The sequence below is a fragment of the Morone saxatilis genome, unplaced genomic scaffold (assembly GCF_004916995.1).
Source record: "Morone saxatilis isolate NCDOM2014 unplaced genomic scaffold, NCSU_SB_2.0 Contig8, whole genome shotgun sequence".
Taxonomy (NCBI): Eukaryota; Metazoa; Chordata; class Actinopteri; family Moronidae; genus Morone; species Morone saxatilis.
Genome location: NW_023340257.1, coordinates 14,849,248 through 14,866,407, shown reverse-complemented (window position 1 = coordinate 14,866,407; position 17,160 = coordinate 14,849,248). Strand labels below are relative to the sequence as shown.

At 38.4% G+C, this 17,160-nt stretch overlaps 1 protein-coding gene across 1 annotated transcript; it reads left to right on the top strand.

Annotated features, from left to right (window-relative positions):
• The first annotated feature begins 1,735 nt into the window (after positions 1-1,735).
• pde9al (phosphodiesterase 9A like) lies at positions 1,736-11,608 on the top strand. The gene is made up of 20 exons (XM_035680141.1): positions 1,736-1,867; positions 2,327-2,487; positions 4,040-4,110; positions 4,706-4,783; positions 5,054-5,097; positions 5,266-5,320; positions 5,588-5,658; positions 5,784-5,871; positions 5,983-6,064; positions 6,174-6,248; positions 6,351-6,437; positions 6,648-6,752; positions 6,915-6,997; positions 7,276-7,432; positions 7,608-7,721; positions 8,001-8,105; positions 8,269-8,397; positions 8,482-8,577; positions 9,975-10,057; positions 11,042-11,608. Exons 2-19 carry the CDS (start codon positions 2,419-2,421, stop codon positions 10,023-10,025), a joined length of 1,560 nt encoding a protein of 519 aa, XP_035536034.1. The 5' UTR covers positions 1,736-1,867; positions 2,327-2,418; the 3' UTR covers positions 10,026-10,057; positions 11,042-11,608.
• Positions 11,609-17,160: the final 5,552 nt, after the last annotated feature.

Genomic DNA, 17,160 nt, shown 5'->3' with positions numbered 1-17,160 from the left:
TTTTTTTTTAAACCTAGGTATCAAGCAAGCAAATAACAATGATAACAAGATGTAATTAAAGCATTGTATATTTAATATGAGTAAACCCCACGGAGAGGGATCTAAGGGGTGAACACACCTGAAACCATTTATCTACAGTGGAAAGTCAACAAAACAACTACAGCGAGATCACTCTCTGTGATATACAGAAGACCACATCCTGCAATGCAACAATTAACCACAATGCTTATTTATGTAAATTTACCTCAATATATATAATCAAACTGCTCAAATTGTGTATCTTCCCACCCGCAAATGCATAAATGAAATTATCAAACAGTATAAAGTCACCACAGCAATTTTCCAAAACAGCAAAAAACAAAAACAAACCAAACAAAATCAGCCAGCACACACGATGGCCACCACAACAACAATATTTACAACTTCAGTAGCATAAGATGTTACTATTGTCCTTCATGATGTTTGCTCAAGTTATTTAGGACATGCATACACAACTGTGCTTATTTGTTTTGCGGAATTTGTTTATTCTTCTTTTATGGCACATTAATCGTCTCATGACCCCTCAGATTCATCAGTATTTACTATTTAGTTACTGATTTATTATTGCAATATATAATGCTATATTGGTCACAAGGGCGTTTAGCTCCTAGGTTTAGTTGATAACACGTCTGCACTTTTACTCAAGTAGGTTAGACAGGACTTTTACTTGCAGTGGAGTACTTTTACATTAATGCATTGATACTTTCACTTTAAAGATCTTAATACTTCTTCCACCTCTGCTGTTGTGGATGAGGGATCTCTCCTCTGTTGCTTTTTCTCCTTCTTCACCTTTTTGTGTACTTTTCCTTATCCAGTGTTGTATATTGTACAGATTGTAAAGCAATTTGAGATCTCGGACTATTGAAATAAAATTAAAATGACATGAAATGAAAAGCATTGACATAAGTCAGACCTTCAGCAAGTGTTTTACAAGGTTTGAATTTTCCTACAAAATGTTATTCGAACATGTGCTTTCATATATTTATTTTATCCTCCACTTGATCAACGGTGAATTGTTGCTAAAAATATAAAATGCACTTTGAAACGTCCTCAAGTGGTCTGCTGAACTCATCTGACCAAACCATCTGCCAGACGGTTCTCAAACAATGGAGTGGGAGAGTGGACTGGGGAGGTGTAATGCACACACACACACACACATACATAAAAACAAACACAAATACATATCAAATAAACATAACACACACTCACACGTATGTATATCAAACAAAGCCACACTTGAAATTATGGCCCACCTCGGTTAGAAGTAGAGTCCCCCTGATAAGAAATAATTTTCCCTGTATCATTGAGTGCTCTAATCAGTGTTTTGTTCCTGGACTGCGTGCCTTTTGGGCCAATAATATGTGCTATTTTCAAGGTATAATATAATTCTCCAGCCAGGTTTCAATCAGATAGCCATGGAGTAAACATTTTACGTTCAGTTTTTGATAAAGCATTAGTGTTTGTGTGTTTTTTTCCCCTCTGACATACATTGAATCAGACGACATAGATAAGCAGTTTGTGACCAGCTCAGGTAAAAGCTCTACCCCACTCAAGACATCAGGGTTGTCTTTTTTTTCTCCATAGTAACAGTCCCCTGGCAACCAGTAAGAGTGCCAGTTATATTCATAGTACTCTATACCCCTCTGACTCCCTCACACATACCCTTCCTCACCTTCTCCATCACTCACATCCTCTCTCTCCTACCCTGCAGCTCTCCCTTTGCGTTTGTGTGTTTGTGTCTGAGCGTGTGTGCATGTGAGTCAGCTGCATCCTTAGCACCTGGGACATTACTTTCAGTCTCCACAGGGGAAGCTGCACCACCAGCACTGTGAGTTTAACAGATCTGCTGTTGCTTTTTGTGAATTAATTTGACTGTGATTTTTATTTAACTGTGATGTATGTATTATTATGTTTTCTGTTTTATTGAAAGTTAATATTTTACTATTTGATTGAAAATGTGTATTATGGAAATAATACATGTAAATAGTTTGTTTATTTATCATGTTTTATACATGAGTTTAAATTTCCATGATCATGTTTTAGCATTTTTATTACCCTATGTCTTTTTTATATGTTTTTTGTTACTTTTTGACAGGATATTAGCAACAGCAAAAGCTTGCATAAAAAATAACATTTGCTGACAGTTAAACTGAGCATGCTCACCTGATGCTGATATTTATTCTCTCCTTATGTCGTGGTTTATTGTTTTTGTCAGGCATTATCGCGTGAATGTACTAAAAAGAAATTTGTGTTCTCCCCTTATTTGTTTCTTTATTGGCTCCTCAAGAAAAGACCCTCGTTGTCAGCTCTCAAGGTTTATAGTTCAGGGCTCCAAGCCAGACTCTCTGCGGGTGTGTAAGAGAGGAGAGGGAGGTCAACATGGGCTCCAGCTCCTCTTCCTATGCCCCTAAAACCATTTACCTGGATGTGGATGGGAAAGTGCAAAAGGTGGGTCCAAATCCAGAGGAAATGCTGTATTTCTTGGATCTATTTTATTGTTGAAATTGTAAAATTCTGTTCAGTCTCCCCCTTATTTAGAAAAACAACATGACTAAATGCATTTTGGGAATGTATTTTCTTCTGTGTGAGATGCTAGTTTGACTAAAAACAGCTTTTTTACATGGTTTTGTTAATTTTTTTTGTGTCATATGACACACAGAGTTAATAGTTCAACAACTCAAAAAATATTAACTGTAGATCATAAAGACTGTTAATATCTACACTATAAACACTGAAAATTGTGGATTATGTATCTAATTTTATACATAATCTATTCAAATTATTTTGGCAATCCTATCCAAAATATGTTTAAAATCATCACATTTGGGACTCATCCAGCAAATGTAAACATGTATTTATTTACTTACTTATTTATTTATTCAATTTAAAGACATTAATATAATAATGGGTTTAAATATAAAACCATCCTTAATAAACTTAACTATGCCTAATTAAATAATTCCATTTTTAATTCATCATCTTTTTGAATCATATAGCAGGTATTCCCAGCAGACTAACCCCACCTGAGGTGGAGCTTAAATTAGATGGTGATGCAGTTTGTCTTACAGGTGTTACTGACACCTGTTGTTAACAGCTTTCACACCAGCATTCATTTCTGCCACTATATACCTCAGGGTATATAAATAAAAATATGGATTTAGATCTACTTTTTTCCTTAGGCTTACATTTCCAGAAGCAGCACTTGAGCTACTAGTCAATGGTGATACAGAAAAGACAAAATATTAAAGTATTACACTGACTTATTTCAGCTTTTTAATCATAACGTCTGCAGAGCAACAGCTTAGCAATCATTCTAACAGTCGTGACAAATGGTTTAAGGCTCGAGTTTCATGTTTCAGCGTTCCAAACATACTGAGATAGAGATAAATGCAGCACTTGCTGATCTGGTGATGTAGAGTGCTTCAAGTAGAGAGCTGGCGATGACACATGTCTGTTCAAGAGCCCCGAGCCCACTGCCTGAGGCTGAATGTTTGTCTGCTACACCTGCTCCCTTCAAGATGTAAGATCACAGTTTTTGCATTGGGTGTCTGCACCCACGCAGTAGTAGTCTCTACTGTACTAAGTCTTGTGAACTGGGCTGATTCCATGACAGGCGTGGATAATGTTGCTTTCTTCAAGAACTCCATAAACCCTCACACTCCAGCTGTCCTTTTCTTTCCCTCATGGGTCTCTCTCTGCCGACTTGACCTTATTCAGCCATAAAATGAACCGACCCTTACTTTACATTCCCATGTGACTCGGTTGTCTAAAAAACACATGAAATTTGATAACCTCCCAACCCTGTCAGAACACTGAGGCCTTATATCAAAACCACAGCAGCTGTTTGTGTGCAGGTGTGCCTTTGAAGACCATATAGTCACAGATGTGTGTTGGATCTTACTAGGAAGATCATTATCCATCGTATGTGTGGTATAAATTAATACAAAAGGAGAACCAAGCTTATAAAGAAACCAATAAGAGAACTGTGTTTTCCTCTCAGGTGGTGTTCAGTCGGCACTGCAGTCCATGTGACATCAAGGAGCTTCTTTGTTCCTCGTCTAACATTCCCAGGTTTGTTGTTCAATTTACTTGCTTGTTTATTTGCCTGTTTGTTTATTTATTCTCACAGATATTACATTATTCCATATCTGTATCACTGGGCATAACTGAAAAGTCCCCTTAAAAAGCAGAAACTATCACACAAAGCTGCACAAAAATATCATACAACACAGCAAGATCATCATGCAATAAAGCAACCAGTAACTTACTATGAACATTTGCATGTAATAATCAGACAGACATTAGACACGCACATGAAAACAGACAATGATAAATGAGAAAATTAAGATGTAGTTGACAATCTGCCTTTCATTGAGAAAAATAAACTGTTATGCACTGTTCTTTTAGTTGACCCTTTTTTCTATTTCTCTTTCACTGAGAGATAATACATGCCAGGTACAGTGCACATATGAAGTTTGTGTATAGCAAAATAAAATCAAGCAAAATACTGCAGTACTGCAAAGATTATGTAACTAATACACTCTGATACAATATTTAACACTGAGAAAAAAGACGATTTAAAATTTTAAAAGACATTATAGGTCGAGGGGAAAAACGAAAAAAAAAGGTGTGGAATAAAACTTCTCCTCTTGTCCTCTCACTGCAGGAACACTGCCATAATGATGGTGGACCCAGAAGGTGCCTTGGTCTCCATAGATCCCACCATGCCCACCAACTCTCCAAAGTAACATATACTGGCATTATGATATCACATCTGTGTAGCAATCACATTGTTTTTTTTATAAATGTCCATCATATGTTTAAGTACCCTGGAAACTGAAGCTAGCTGAAAATCTCCCCACAAGATCCATTTAATATCTGTTTGACCATATCTACAGCTATTAAATAAACCCTGTGGTGAGATTCTGTCAATTGATAATCTGAAACAGTAATATAAAGAAAATGTTGATGTCAAGAATTAGGAATAATAACTGTTCCTATAATTTCCTCACAGCTCTTTGTACAAAGTTGTCCCTTTGTCTACCGGTCAGCTTGGAGGTAAACGGTCAACAACAGCATTATTCTCTTTTACTCTAACTAGCTCACTAACATACATCCATTTGTCAACAATACATCAACTGTGAAAGTAATAATGAGCATTAAAATACCAAACATGACAATGCTGCTGTTCACAGTGATTTATTGGGAGTGTATTTATGTCTGCAGAGAAGGAGGACATGTTTCAGAATGTGTTGTCCCAGGTGGCTGAGCAGTTCAGCAGGTAACACTTCGTTTATGTTATGTTATGGCTGAAGCCTCTTCTTCCCCACCCTCACACATACCTTACACACATACCTGACACCAGTGACTCTCAATGATAACGCATGCTGAAACTCACAGAGGCAAGTTAAATCAGACAAGTTCTTTCACCTTTGTCATTTTGTGGCCCCATTCTAGTTTTATTTTGTCATTATGGCCAACCAACCATGTGAAATACATTTCATTCTCTTATCACTTTCTGTTCTTATCATTTGCCTTCTGCTCACAGAGCCTTTCGGATCAACGAGTTGAAGACCGAGGTTACCAACAGGCTAGCAATGCTGGAGAAGAGAGTTGAACGTAAGTGGTACATTTAATATTATATCATTTAGACAAAAGCATCCCCCAAAATGTGAAATACAGCAAGTGGAAACACGTTCCTAAAGTGAAACCAAACTGAGATATGTCCTGTCATCTTGTTTCAGTGGAGGGCTTGAAGGTGGTGGAGATTGAGAAGTGTAAAAATGATCTGAAGAAGCTACGAGATGAGATGACTTCAAGAGGTGGTGGCAGGTGAAGTATATAATAAAGTTAGACATTAGACATCTTATTAGAGGCGTTAACAGAAACCAAACTGAGTACAATTTGTGTCAAATAAACCTTTCTTGGACTTTTCAAATTCAGAGTAAACTGTCCATGTAAATACAACTTCTCGGATGATGGGAAAAAGGTCACTCCTAGACGAGATGTCCCCAATTATCCAAAGGTATGTCCACTGGGACTAATGGATTTATTACTGTTACACAAAGCTATCTTCATGAATCTCTGCAGCGTCTTTTGAAGTTCTGATGGCCTTATTTATTTGGCATTTACAGTACACACTGTCTCAGGAGACTGTTGAGGCACTCAAGAAGCCAACATTTGATGTCTGGCACTGGGAACATAATGAGGTTTGTTGATATTGCCTCTCCATTACTCAATCAGACATTTCCATTCAATGTTATCCAGGTGACTGGTGACTGAATTCCCTGTCTCTTCTTTTTTGGCTGCAGATGCTGAGTTGTTTGGAGTATATGTACCATGACTTAGGACTGGTGAAGGAATTCAACATGAACCCCATCACACTCAAACGCTGGCTGGTAAAGTTAGAGCAGTAAAGGACATCTGGGCACATTGATATACTGTGTTCTGCAGTGCACATGGTGCCGATCTCAAACAAGCTTTTAACTAAAAAGCAGAGGTGTTGCTAAGAGTAGCATCAATGCTCTGACACAGATGTGAAATAATTATCAAAGGGTAGGAGGCTGAAGATTCTGCGGTCACTGAATGAATTATTCTCTGTCTTCTAGCTGGCGATTCAGGAGAACTACCGTAACAACCCTTTCCACAACTTTCGCCACTGTTTCTGCGTTAGTCAGATGATGTATGGCATGATTCACCTCTGCAACCTACAGGTATGGCGCATGTTTATCGGTATGTGTGTGTTCACGCATGTCAAGGATATTATATGATCAATAATTTATTTCACAAATAGAAGCAAAATTACCAGCCAATGAATAATCAGCCTGGACATTTAGCAGTTTGTAACAACACCTTTCATTTACACGGTTGTCCAGGAGAAGCTGACTCTCACAGATATGGGAATTCTAATGACAGCTGCAGTGTGTCATGACCTGGACCACCCTGGCTACAACAACACGTAAGACTCACTATTCTGTCTGTAGGGGTGTTGACAGATAGAGCAATGCAGATGCCCATTGACCCCAGTATGTTTTGACATCTTCTGCACAACACTGTTGTCAATGAACTGTGAAACTAGTTCAGCATGGAGAGAGTTCAGGTATGAAAACACACTGATCCAGATTATCATTGTTGTTTCTGGTCGAAGCTTTGGGCAGGCAGGGACCTCTCTTATCGGAAAGCTTCATGGGAATATACTTTCAATCAATCCATTCACCCACATCATCTATCTACCAGGTACCAAATCAATGCCCGCACGGAGCTGGCAGTGCGCTACAACGACATATCTCCGCTGGAGAACCATCACTGTGCTGTGGCCTTCCAAATTCTTTCTCTTCCTGAGTGCAATATCTTTGCAAACGTGGATCCTGAGGCATTCAAACAGATCCGACAGGTGAAGTGTGCATGTAAAACTCACCAGTCTATATGTGACAAAAAGCATGTTTTATCTTAATCCTACACAGTCCGGTCTCATATTTACAAATTAATCTGAAAACTTTTTTTTATTTTATGACCTAAATGTTAGCAAATGTCTCAAGCTGACTTTGGTTTTGCTCTTATATTTCCAGGCAATTATCACCCTCATTCTGGCCACTGACATGGCCAGACACGGGGAGATACTAGACTCCTTTAAGCAAAAAGTGGACAACTTTGACTTCACCAATGAAGAGCATGTGACCTGTGTATGTATACATTAAGACTTACAAGATCACGTTGCATCTCCACCTGACATCAGCTGCTTACTGCACAAGATGTGGCCTCAACACAGGCAGGCCTTTATCCGTACAGTGTGGAATGGATTGTATTAGCCTAATTGACAAAGCAGTCACATAAATACAGTAGATGCTCCAGGACAGGGTTGTGTCTTTTGATGATGAATAGGCCTCTTTATCCTGGGTTTTTGTGTGTGGGGGTGGGTGATGCATGTATGTTTGTTTATGTGAGTGTGTTTGTGTTTTCAGCTGAAGATGGTTTTGATCAAGTGCTGTGATATTTCCAACGAAGTGAGGCCAACTGAGGTAGCTGAGCCATGGGTGGACTGCCTATTGGAGGAGTACTTCATGCAGGTGACCTCAACCAAAACATTCACATAACTCCAGACATCCCTTCCTTTGAATCTATCACGTTAAGTCAGATAAAGAAAAAAGTAGTTTGTGAGCAATAGCTACTCACAATAGGTGGAGTTTGCTGTATCAAATGAACACATATTTCCACTTATGTGATTCCCAGAGTGACAGAGAGAAGTCTGAGGGTCTCCCTGTGGCTCCCTTCATGGACAGAGACAAAGTCACCAAACCCACTGCTCAGATTGGATTCATCAAGTTTGTCCTCATCCCAATGTTCGAGACTGTCATGAAGGTAGAAAGATGTGTGTACAGACATGCTGTTTTATAAATGCACACACTGATCAGCAAGTAAAGCTTTTATTGTGGTGTCCAACAGCTCTTCCCTCAGATTGAGGAGATCATGGTTCAGCCTTTGAGGGACTCTCGTGACCACTATGAGGAGCTGAAACAGATTGATGATGCCATGACAGAGGTAGAACCTATTCTATTCTATCTATCGATCTATCCGTCAAGCTTTGTTCAAACAGACATGTCAAACTAAATCTGTTGCTAGTCACCTGACACTCTGTAACATAGAGTAAGTAAATTGTAGCACTCTTACAACCAGCTTATGTTGTACAATTTAACATCAAAATGTAGGCTTGCTTGGTGAGTAGCAAAGCTAGAGTCACTGTGATATGAGCCAGATTGCTAAAACATACACATACAAACACATAGACATATTCAAGCCATTCAAATGTTCACACATGCATATACTTTGTCTGACCTCCGTTCATACCAGTTGGCTTCTGTGACTATTACGTGTAAATAAAAAAATAAAAAAATTAAAAAGATTTAGAAGAATAGTTTGACATTTTGGAGAATACGCTTATTTGCTTTCTTGCTGAGAATTAGATGATGAATATAAGGCTACAGCAAGAAGCTGATTACCTTAGCTTAGGACAAAGCCAAGAAACAGGGGGAAAGAGTTTGCCTGGTTCTGTCATTAACACATTATTAACACATTATACCAATTTTTTTTTTTAAAAAACCAATGTACAACATACTACAATTTGCCATTGAGCTATGTGCCAGACTATCCCTTGGCTCTGAGCAGTTGTAAATCAGATTAAGTCACTTTTATTTAAAAAGGCCAAAATAACAAATCACAAATTTGGAATCTGTACTGCAAACAACATCCTCCATCCTTGGACTATAGAGGCAATCAGTAGAGACTCCAGGAAGTTACTGGTCCCAGCCAAGAAATTGTCCTGTACATAACCTGGTGAATTTCAGTCACATTTTTATTCATTCTCTGCCAGAAAGTGAATAAATCATGTTTTCCAAAATTTATTTTTTTTGCTTTAAGGTTGTGCTTTTGCCAATGTAAAATTATAAACACCATAACTTAAGAAATAGGTTTATTTTTACTATTATATGTTTAGCGCCAATTTTCATAAGGTAAAAATCTTATGTTATGACCTCAGGGGAGGGACAAGGCTTAGAATAAGACTGATTTAAGTAAGCGCACACATGCAGTGAACACAGGCATCTTCTGCCTGGTCGCAAGCATGTTGTTGAGCCTCTGTGGAAATTTAATTCATTAATATTAGCTTGGAATACACTGCCAGTCTAGACTTGAAGGTACTTATGGTAATGAAAGTATAATAGCAATTATGCATATTTCCTGCTGTGAGACAGAGGCATGCAGAGAACAAATCCAAGTCAATCTACAAAGTGTCATTTAAGCTTTTCACCTGGAGCTACCAAACACTACGAATTATCAGCTGTGCAATTTGTTTCACATGGGTGGGGTCACACACACATACATACATGCACACACCCATCAAACCGCTTGCTAACATAAAGGTGTGTCTTTTGTTCAATGAGGCACAGAAGAAAAAAACTGAAAATATGTCATTAGGCGGGAAGAAGAAGTAAGCTGTGCAGTGAGTGAGTGCTGTGGTATCTGTGTAAGTAAAAGCAACTGACTCCTTGGTTGTTCTATAGTGTTTAGTGTTAGTGTCATGAGTGCACTCTGTTTCTGCCTCTCTCTGGCCTCTCCACAGCAACTCTCCTCTATTCTGAACTCTATCTACAAAAGCCAGACCTTTATGAGTGTGCAGCACTTTCATCACTTTGGATTCGCCCTCTAAGTTCATATCAATTTACTCACTAAAAGGAAAACCGATGGGGTAATCCAGTTTAGTCGGCTCAAGCTAAATTGGTTCAACGTGAGAAATTCTTGGCAAGTGTGAGGGTCTTGGTTGTATAGTAATATATAAGTTAAATGGCCTGCAGAAAAAGTAAGAAGTTCAACAGCTTACGAGAAAGACAGAAATTAAAAAAGGAGGAAACGCCACAACAATTCTCAAAGTTAAGTAAAGACAAAATCAATCAATTACGTAAGCAAGCACAATAATAAACTATTTAAAATCTAAATATTAAAATTTTTTTAAGGTCTTTAACATTCTAGCTCTCTTTGATTTCTGTAATATGACATATACATGGCTAAATTAATGTTGCTGTTGGCTGGAAACAAAGTGGTGAAATTGTCGCTCATTTGCTTCACTCTTAAACACCATGTGACTTTTTTTTTACAGTGACAAGGTACATTTTCTGCACATGAATTGAAACTATAACCTCTTTTCCGTCATTTTACGTTTAATTTTTCCACAGAAATAGAATAAAGTTGCCACTAGACTCTGAGCAAGTTTTGACTTCCCACATAGGGAAGCTAATTCTCCCTCGCAGCTCTAAGGCAACTTCAGTCCAATAGCCTTTATCTGTGGTGGACGATAACCACCCAAACTTTTGGTGGTCAGGCATGGTTTGTGCTGATCTAGGCACAGCTCTCAGTCAATGAGCTGTGTTTTAAATCTAGTTTTAGTTTCGGCTTTCTTCCTTAATATCCTACTGTTGCTCTCTGCCTAATCCAAGCTCTTATTTTATTGCAGGGGTCTTCGTTTGTGTTCAAATTAAGGAAAGACTTTAAAAAACACGACTGAGGCCTCAGTGAAGACGTTCTGTGCTGCGTTCTGAAGATGACCGATGGATCAGGAAAAGAGACTGCTTGGCTACATACTGAACTAAACTTAGGCGTCAAGGTGGCATATCTTGAACTTTGACTTAGACTTTTGCACTGGATGTAACAGAGAGGGACCTGGTGACCTCTCTGTATATTTATGGTGTTTATGTTGTTCTCCTTACCTTTTTTTGTTTAATAGTGCCTCAAGATTTTCGAGGCATTTTAAAAATATACAACAGACAGAATAGACATAACAGACCAAATGTTCAGGAACTTTTCTTCTGCAAACATTAAATGACAATTTATTTTTTCCCATTTTTTCCAGTAGAAAAATAAAATGCACCAAACTGGGATGTGTTCACCTCACTGTAGCAATAAGTTTTTGATTGATATGTTCCACAGGGTGTTTTCCAAAGAATAATGCAGCTTTGCACCATTTATTTCTTTCTCCACTCACAATGAGCAGCTCATTAAACCATCACAAGTGTAGGTGTATACTCTTTCAACACTTAAAAATAAGTGGTAAAAAAAAGTGTTGCACAATTTCTCCTGTAAAAAAGTTTTCATATCTCACAATACATGTAAAGCTGTGATTTGCATGTCTGTTCATTTGTTACACATCATTTGTCAAGACATAACAGTCTTTATATATGTAAAGGTTACACAACACACATTTCAGATTGTCTTCTGTCTTAAAAGGGCGACTGTGTTTCCACAGTAAACATAAACCTAATGTGTGTGAATGTGCGATAGTCTTTGTAACAAAACAGCCTGGCAAAATAAATGCAGGCTCTAAATTAACTCTGTTTGTGTGTGTGTGTGTGTACTAATTCTAACAATTACTAATATTTTTAACATCATAATTCATAATTAACTTGGAAAGTAAGAAAAAAATTTAATTTATCAATCATTAAGAAGTACTTTAAATGTAAATAAGGTGAACATTTAACTTTTAAAAATACACATCATGAATATTTGCGCAGACATTCCAGTTATACATGGCTGATTGAGATGCATTTTATTGCCATATTTTAGACTTGAGGGCTAGAATACAGTCTACATGTGTTGAAATATGAATAGTTTTCCAGTTGTGTACCACCCGAAGGTGCCACTTATCTCAGCTCACACCACGCCCCTCTCTCACTGCAGCTTCCCTTTGAGCCATATCAGATCTGGGTGGTTTTCCTCCAGCTACTCCACACTGTTTTTATTACTGTGGGTTTTGGAAGTATGTTGGCAATTACTCCAGAGCAATTATTGCCTCACCTGTTGGCCTCATCTCACACACAACTACACACTGAATACCACCTACACAGGTCTAATGAAATCACAATCATAATACAGAGTAATGCACAAATGCTCTACTTGTACTGCATCTGTTTGTTTGTGTCAAAATCCAGTAGGAGAATTAATAAACTTCAATTTCCCACATCTAGTGTGTAGTTTAATTTTATAGATATCACTATTTATTCACATGTTTATGGTCTGATGTTTTTTTTTAATTCATCAGATTTTTTGTGTGCATACTACTGCAATCCTACTAGTAAGTGAAGGAAACAGTAGGCCACATGTTATTGTTGCAGTTGAGATGAGAGAAATGAGTAAACATATTTGAGTGCAAGTGTTGTTTGAATGGCTGTAATTACCCATCACCTTCTCCAAATACCGTGACAGAGTGTATTGACCTGCAGGAATGCTCTGATTAAACAACAGGCTGTCTTATCATCAAGATACTGTGCAGCAATCTGCTGCATGGCCAATGATTACAGCACTGCAACTCAAAAATAAAAGGAGCTTTTTAGTGATAAGTTGAGACCATGTGCACTACATCTTAATGGGTTGCTGGTTCGTGAGAACTAAATGCAGAAGGTTTGTTGAAATGCTTCATTTTATCGTCACTGTGAGTGAGTGACAACATGGTGCAGCATTGTGCCTCTCACACTCGTAATCCCTTCACTTTTCATTTCCTACATCAAAAGATGAATCTCCGATTGAGCATCCACCCAGCCTGCTATCTTTTGACCCAGTAGACTGTTGAATGTTTTCATGAGTGAAACGTTAATTAAAGTAACTGATATCTAAAACTCTTTAGTCATTCGCTTCGCCTTAAGGCTGGGTGTTCAACTGTCACAATACTTCAATGGGCCTGTTTGTTGACATGAAAGTGAATACTATATCTACTACAAAAGCACCCTGATGGTGGTTAAACGAGCAAGTGTTTAATTTTTTTCTTTCACTGGGCTTGCACGATATCAGACCTTAGCATGCAAAGGAAGGTGTGGCACTTGGCAGGGACATTTGATCAGGGGTTTGGAATATGATCAATGCAAATTTAAAGTCAAGATAGCAGTAGTTTAATTTACATATACCTACTTTTACTGTAGTAGTTTACCTACTATTTTACTGTAGTAAAAGTAGGTAAAAAAAAACAGAGATGTTTGTAATATCCACCAAAGTTATATTTCATACCATCAAAACAAAACGTTTGACTTTGAGGATCTAAAACATAATGTATCATAATATATGATACGTAATATTACTTGACTTTACTTACTTGCTGTAGTGTAGGTTTTTCTTAATCAGGAATTTTCTGACATTTTTTGGAATTCTGGGCCTCTAAACAAATACATTTATTTTTTTTAATAAACATGAAACCTTGGTCATTGTAACACAGTATTTTCACGGTACAACATCCTCATATTTGTTGCTATGCAGGCCAGTTGCTAGTGATAAACTTTATTATCATACGGAGAAATGATGGCTGAACACCACCAAAATGAAAAATTCAGAGACACTGGTTAAAGGGTTACTCAGGATGATTTGTTCCTTTGCATTTGGAGACTACTTTCAATACAGATTGAAAAGAGAACAATGGAATTTGAAGCAGCGGAGGCAGAGAGAGTCGAATTGACCCCGTAGAAACGACAAAGCCTCGCACCCCACGCTGTATCCTACGCCATAGCCTGACGTGCATCTCCCCAGAAATTTAACTACATGTCGCCGTGACGCAGACTGCAGCAGACTGTGATTGGCCTGCTTGGTCTGTTTGTGTATTGTCTTGTCTAAGAATGAGAAGCAACTCATGCTAAACCCAGATGAGTTAATAATGCTGTTTGAAGAAGATCCCTCTTCAAACATACTCACACACATTCCCAGACGTCCTCACACACACAGACAAACAGGCACACGTGGGACGCTGCCTCGCTGCATGACATGCTCTTGTCTGTCCCCTCGTATTCTCTCATCCTTTTGTTTCATGGGCAGCAGGGGAAGAAACTAAATGAGGAAAACACAAAACAGATTGAGGAAAGAGACAAGGGAGAGAAAACTCACCACTCACCGCCAACAGACGTTTTGGCAGAGCTATTTGTAGAGCAACGCAGACAGCACACAAATATATAAATGCTCATAACGGCCTAGGTAACTTGCTACCAACAGTGTTGGCTCGACTTAAAACTATGCCTACATAAAACTATGACTGACTGTCTTTTTTTTAACCCTACCACTAGGGGGCAACAAAGTTAGAAATGTTCGAATGCTACACATGGTGGCTTTAATTTTCATGATTTGTTATATTCCTTATATATTCTTGTGGTGTCCCTGAGGGCTCTGTTAATTTATTTCCAGGTCTTTATTTTCTTCAGTTTGCCCCAGCTTGAACAGTGTTATGTTTGTTTGATTTAATGAATTGTTGATACTGCTGTCAAAAGTTATCAGCATTGCAATTATATGAATTGTGCAGGTACCACACACAGCTTTAACTGATCTCAAAACCATGGCTTACAAATCTGCACTGGTGGTCTTTCAAATCCTGAGTCTGAGCCAGGAAAAAGTTTAAAACTCTCTGAGAAACCGAAAGGTAATTTGATCCAACGTCAGCCTTTCTATCTAGTTTTATCCCACCTCATCAGATAAAAGCATGTGAGAAAGACATGCACAGGAGGGTTGATCAAAGTTGATAAAATATTCCGTTTTCAAAGCAGCACAGAGAAGTGAGAAAAAACATCCACTGTCAGTTTTAACATGGCCACAGTACAGTATAGTCATATATCACTGTAATGGGCATAGCAATGTATATTTCTTAAGCATACCCTTTCTCCTATTTATTTTATCATTCAAAAGGCCTCTTGGAAGCATCTCTGAAAAGCTCTTTTACCTTCATGTCAGTTCTGCAAAGTTCTCATTAAAAGAGACAGATTTACAGGTGTAGTTAGGAGTTTTGGCCATCACTAAAGAAAATGTAATTTTATATTTCCGTCTCTCCTTCCATTTTTTCTGTTTTTCCTACATTCCCAGGTCAGAATGCACCATGGAGAATTCCTCCCAGCATGCGCTCTTCCAGAGGTTAAGGTAAAAGGGCATTCTGTGTGTGTGTGTGTCTGTGTGCATATGTGTGTGTCTGTGTGCTGTCAACAGGCTTTCCAAAATTGAAGTCTTGCAGCAGGAAGCCGTGGATGATGCATGGCCTAGTTTCATGGGAAACTGGGTAAAATCCAAAACACGTGGTGTGGAATAAATTCTGACTGTAGTACTACCTGTTTATCACCTTACTGTTCATTAATCTGTTTTTCATTGTGTAATTCCAGTTTGTCCGGCCGTTTTTACAGTAATCTGAACGTTTAAGCCGTAGGATTCTCCGCCAAGTCTATGTAAACACATGCAATTCTCCATTTATCTTTTGTCGGCGCTGGTCAGGGGAATGAGTCAGACACACAGGCTTTTTCTCTGCTGACCAGACAACAACGAAGCCCAGACCTGTTTCATGTGAGCAAACACGCATGCAGACAAAGCCATGCTTGTGGGAGAGGCAGTTAAATCATGAGGGATGTCCCATTCACCCTGACTCCCACATTCAAGAATGCCCAGTTCCTTATTTGAGCACTGGACTGTGAGGACACAAGCTAGATTTACTGAAGACAGTTACATCCCCAACAAGAATGGCAAGAAGTCAAAGGTCAGAAGCGAGAGTTAACCCTAAATTCTGGTCCTGCATTTTTGTGTCAGCGACTACTTTGTGGCATTGGAAACAAAAAGCAGTTACAGATGGTGTAAATCTGGGCCCCAAAACAGTTTTATTTACTCTTAGAAAACACATCCACTGTGGCAGTAACTCTGCAAATAACTGTCTCTTTAACTGAACTCCTTCCTTTGTTAATGTTTTTGGTCTAGTTATAAGAATAACCCAATCCAAAAACTGACAAGTTGTTTTAACAGCTACACTTTTTTACAAGACCTCACACACTCAGAGCCACAGGGCTCTAAAACACCTGTGCTATGCCCTGATAAAACAGGTCTTAAACTTAATGTTTCCATGAAGTGCTATCAGCAGAATATGACTCATTTAAGTGAGAAATAGAAGGCCTACTGCACTTGTGAAATTGTGTTTAAAGAACTAGTGTTAGGATTTAGTGGCACATAGCAGTGAAGTTGAAGTTTGCCACTATAAGTGAGCACCGCTCACGTCTATATGTGACGACCTGGGAATGAGAACGGGCTGTGAAGTGTGTAGGAGAGCCAGTGTTTGGTTTGTCCTTTCTGGGTTGCTGTAGAAACACAGCGGTTCAACATGGTGGATTCCATGGAAGGCGACCCCGCAGCATCTGTAGATAAAAATGGCTCACTCCGTAACAAAAACACATTTGTGCATCCTTCAGGTGTAAAAACAACAAGTTCAATGTATTTCCTACCTCAAAAAAACTTTTTTAATGTTTGAAACTTTTCACTATGGCTTCCAGACATCTTCTTTTGCTTTCATTGGCACATTCTGTCATAATGGTATAGAAGGTCAACTGCCTGTGTACAATACTGCCCTCTTCATTCATAAGAAAGTCTTTTTACATCACCTTCCTCGCCCTCCTTGATCATGCGCTGGTGAAACATGAAATACAAACAAAAAGGCATACACAGAGTACCTTTAATTAGACTGAAAAAATGTCTTCTTCAATGTATTTTGCTTTGCAGCTACCTGCTTTCTCACAATGTATTCATCATCCATCATAACATCAACATAAGGCATCCCTGCAGTGTTTTACTATCAAAGGCAACATT

Coding starts and splice junctions, on each gene's coding strand:
- pde9al (XM_035680141.1), top strand. CDS start 2,419: ATGGGCTCCAGCTCCTCTTCCTATGCCCCTAAAACCATTTACCTGGAT. Junction 5,659..5,783: donor GCTGGAGAAGAGAGTTGAAC/GTAAGTGGTACA, acceptor ATCTTGTTTCAG/TGGAGGGCTTGAAGGTGGTG. Junction 8,578..9,974: donor TTGATGATGCCATGACAGAG/GTAGAACCTATT, acceptor TTGTTCAATGAG/GCACAGAAGAAAAAAACTGA.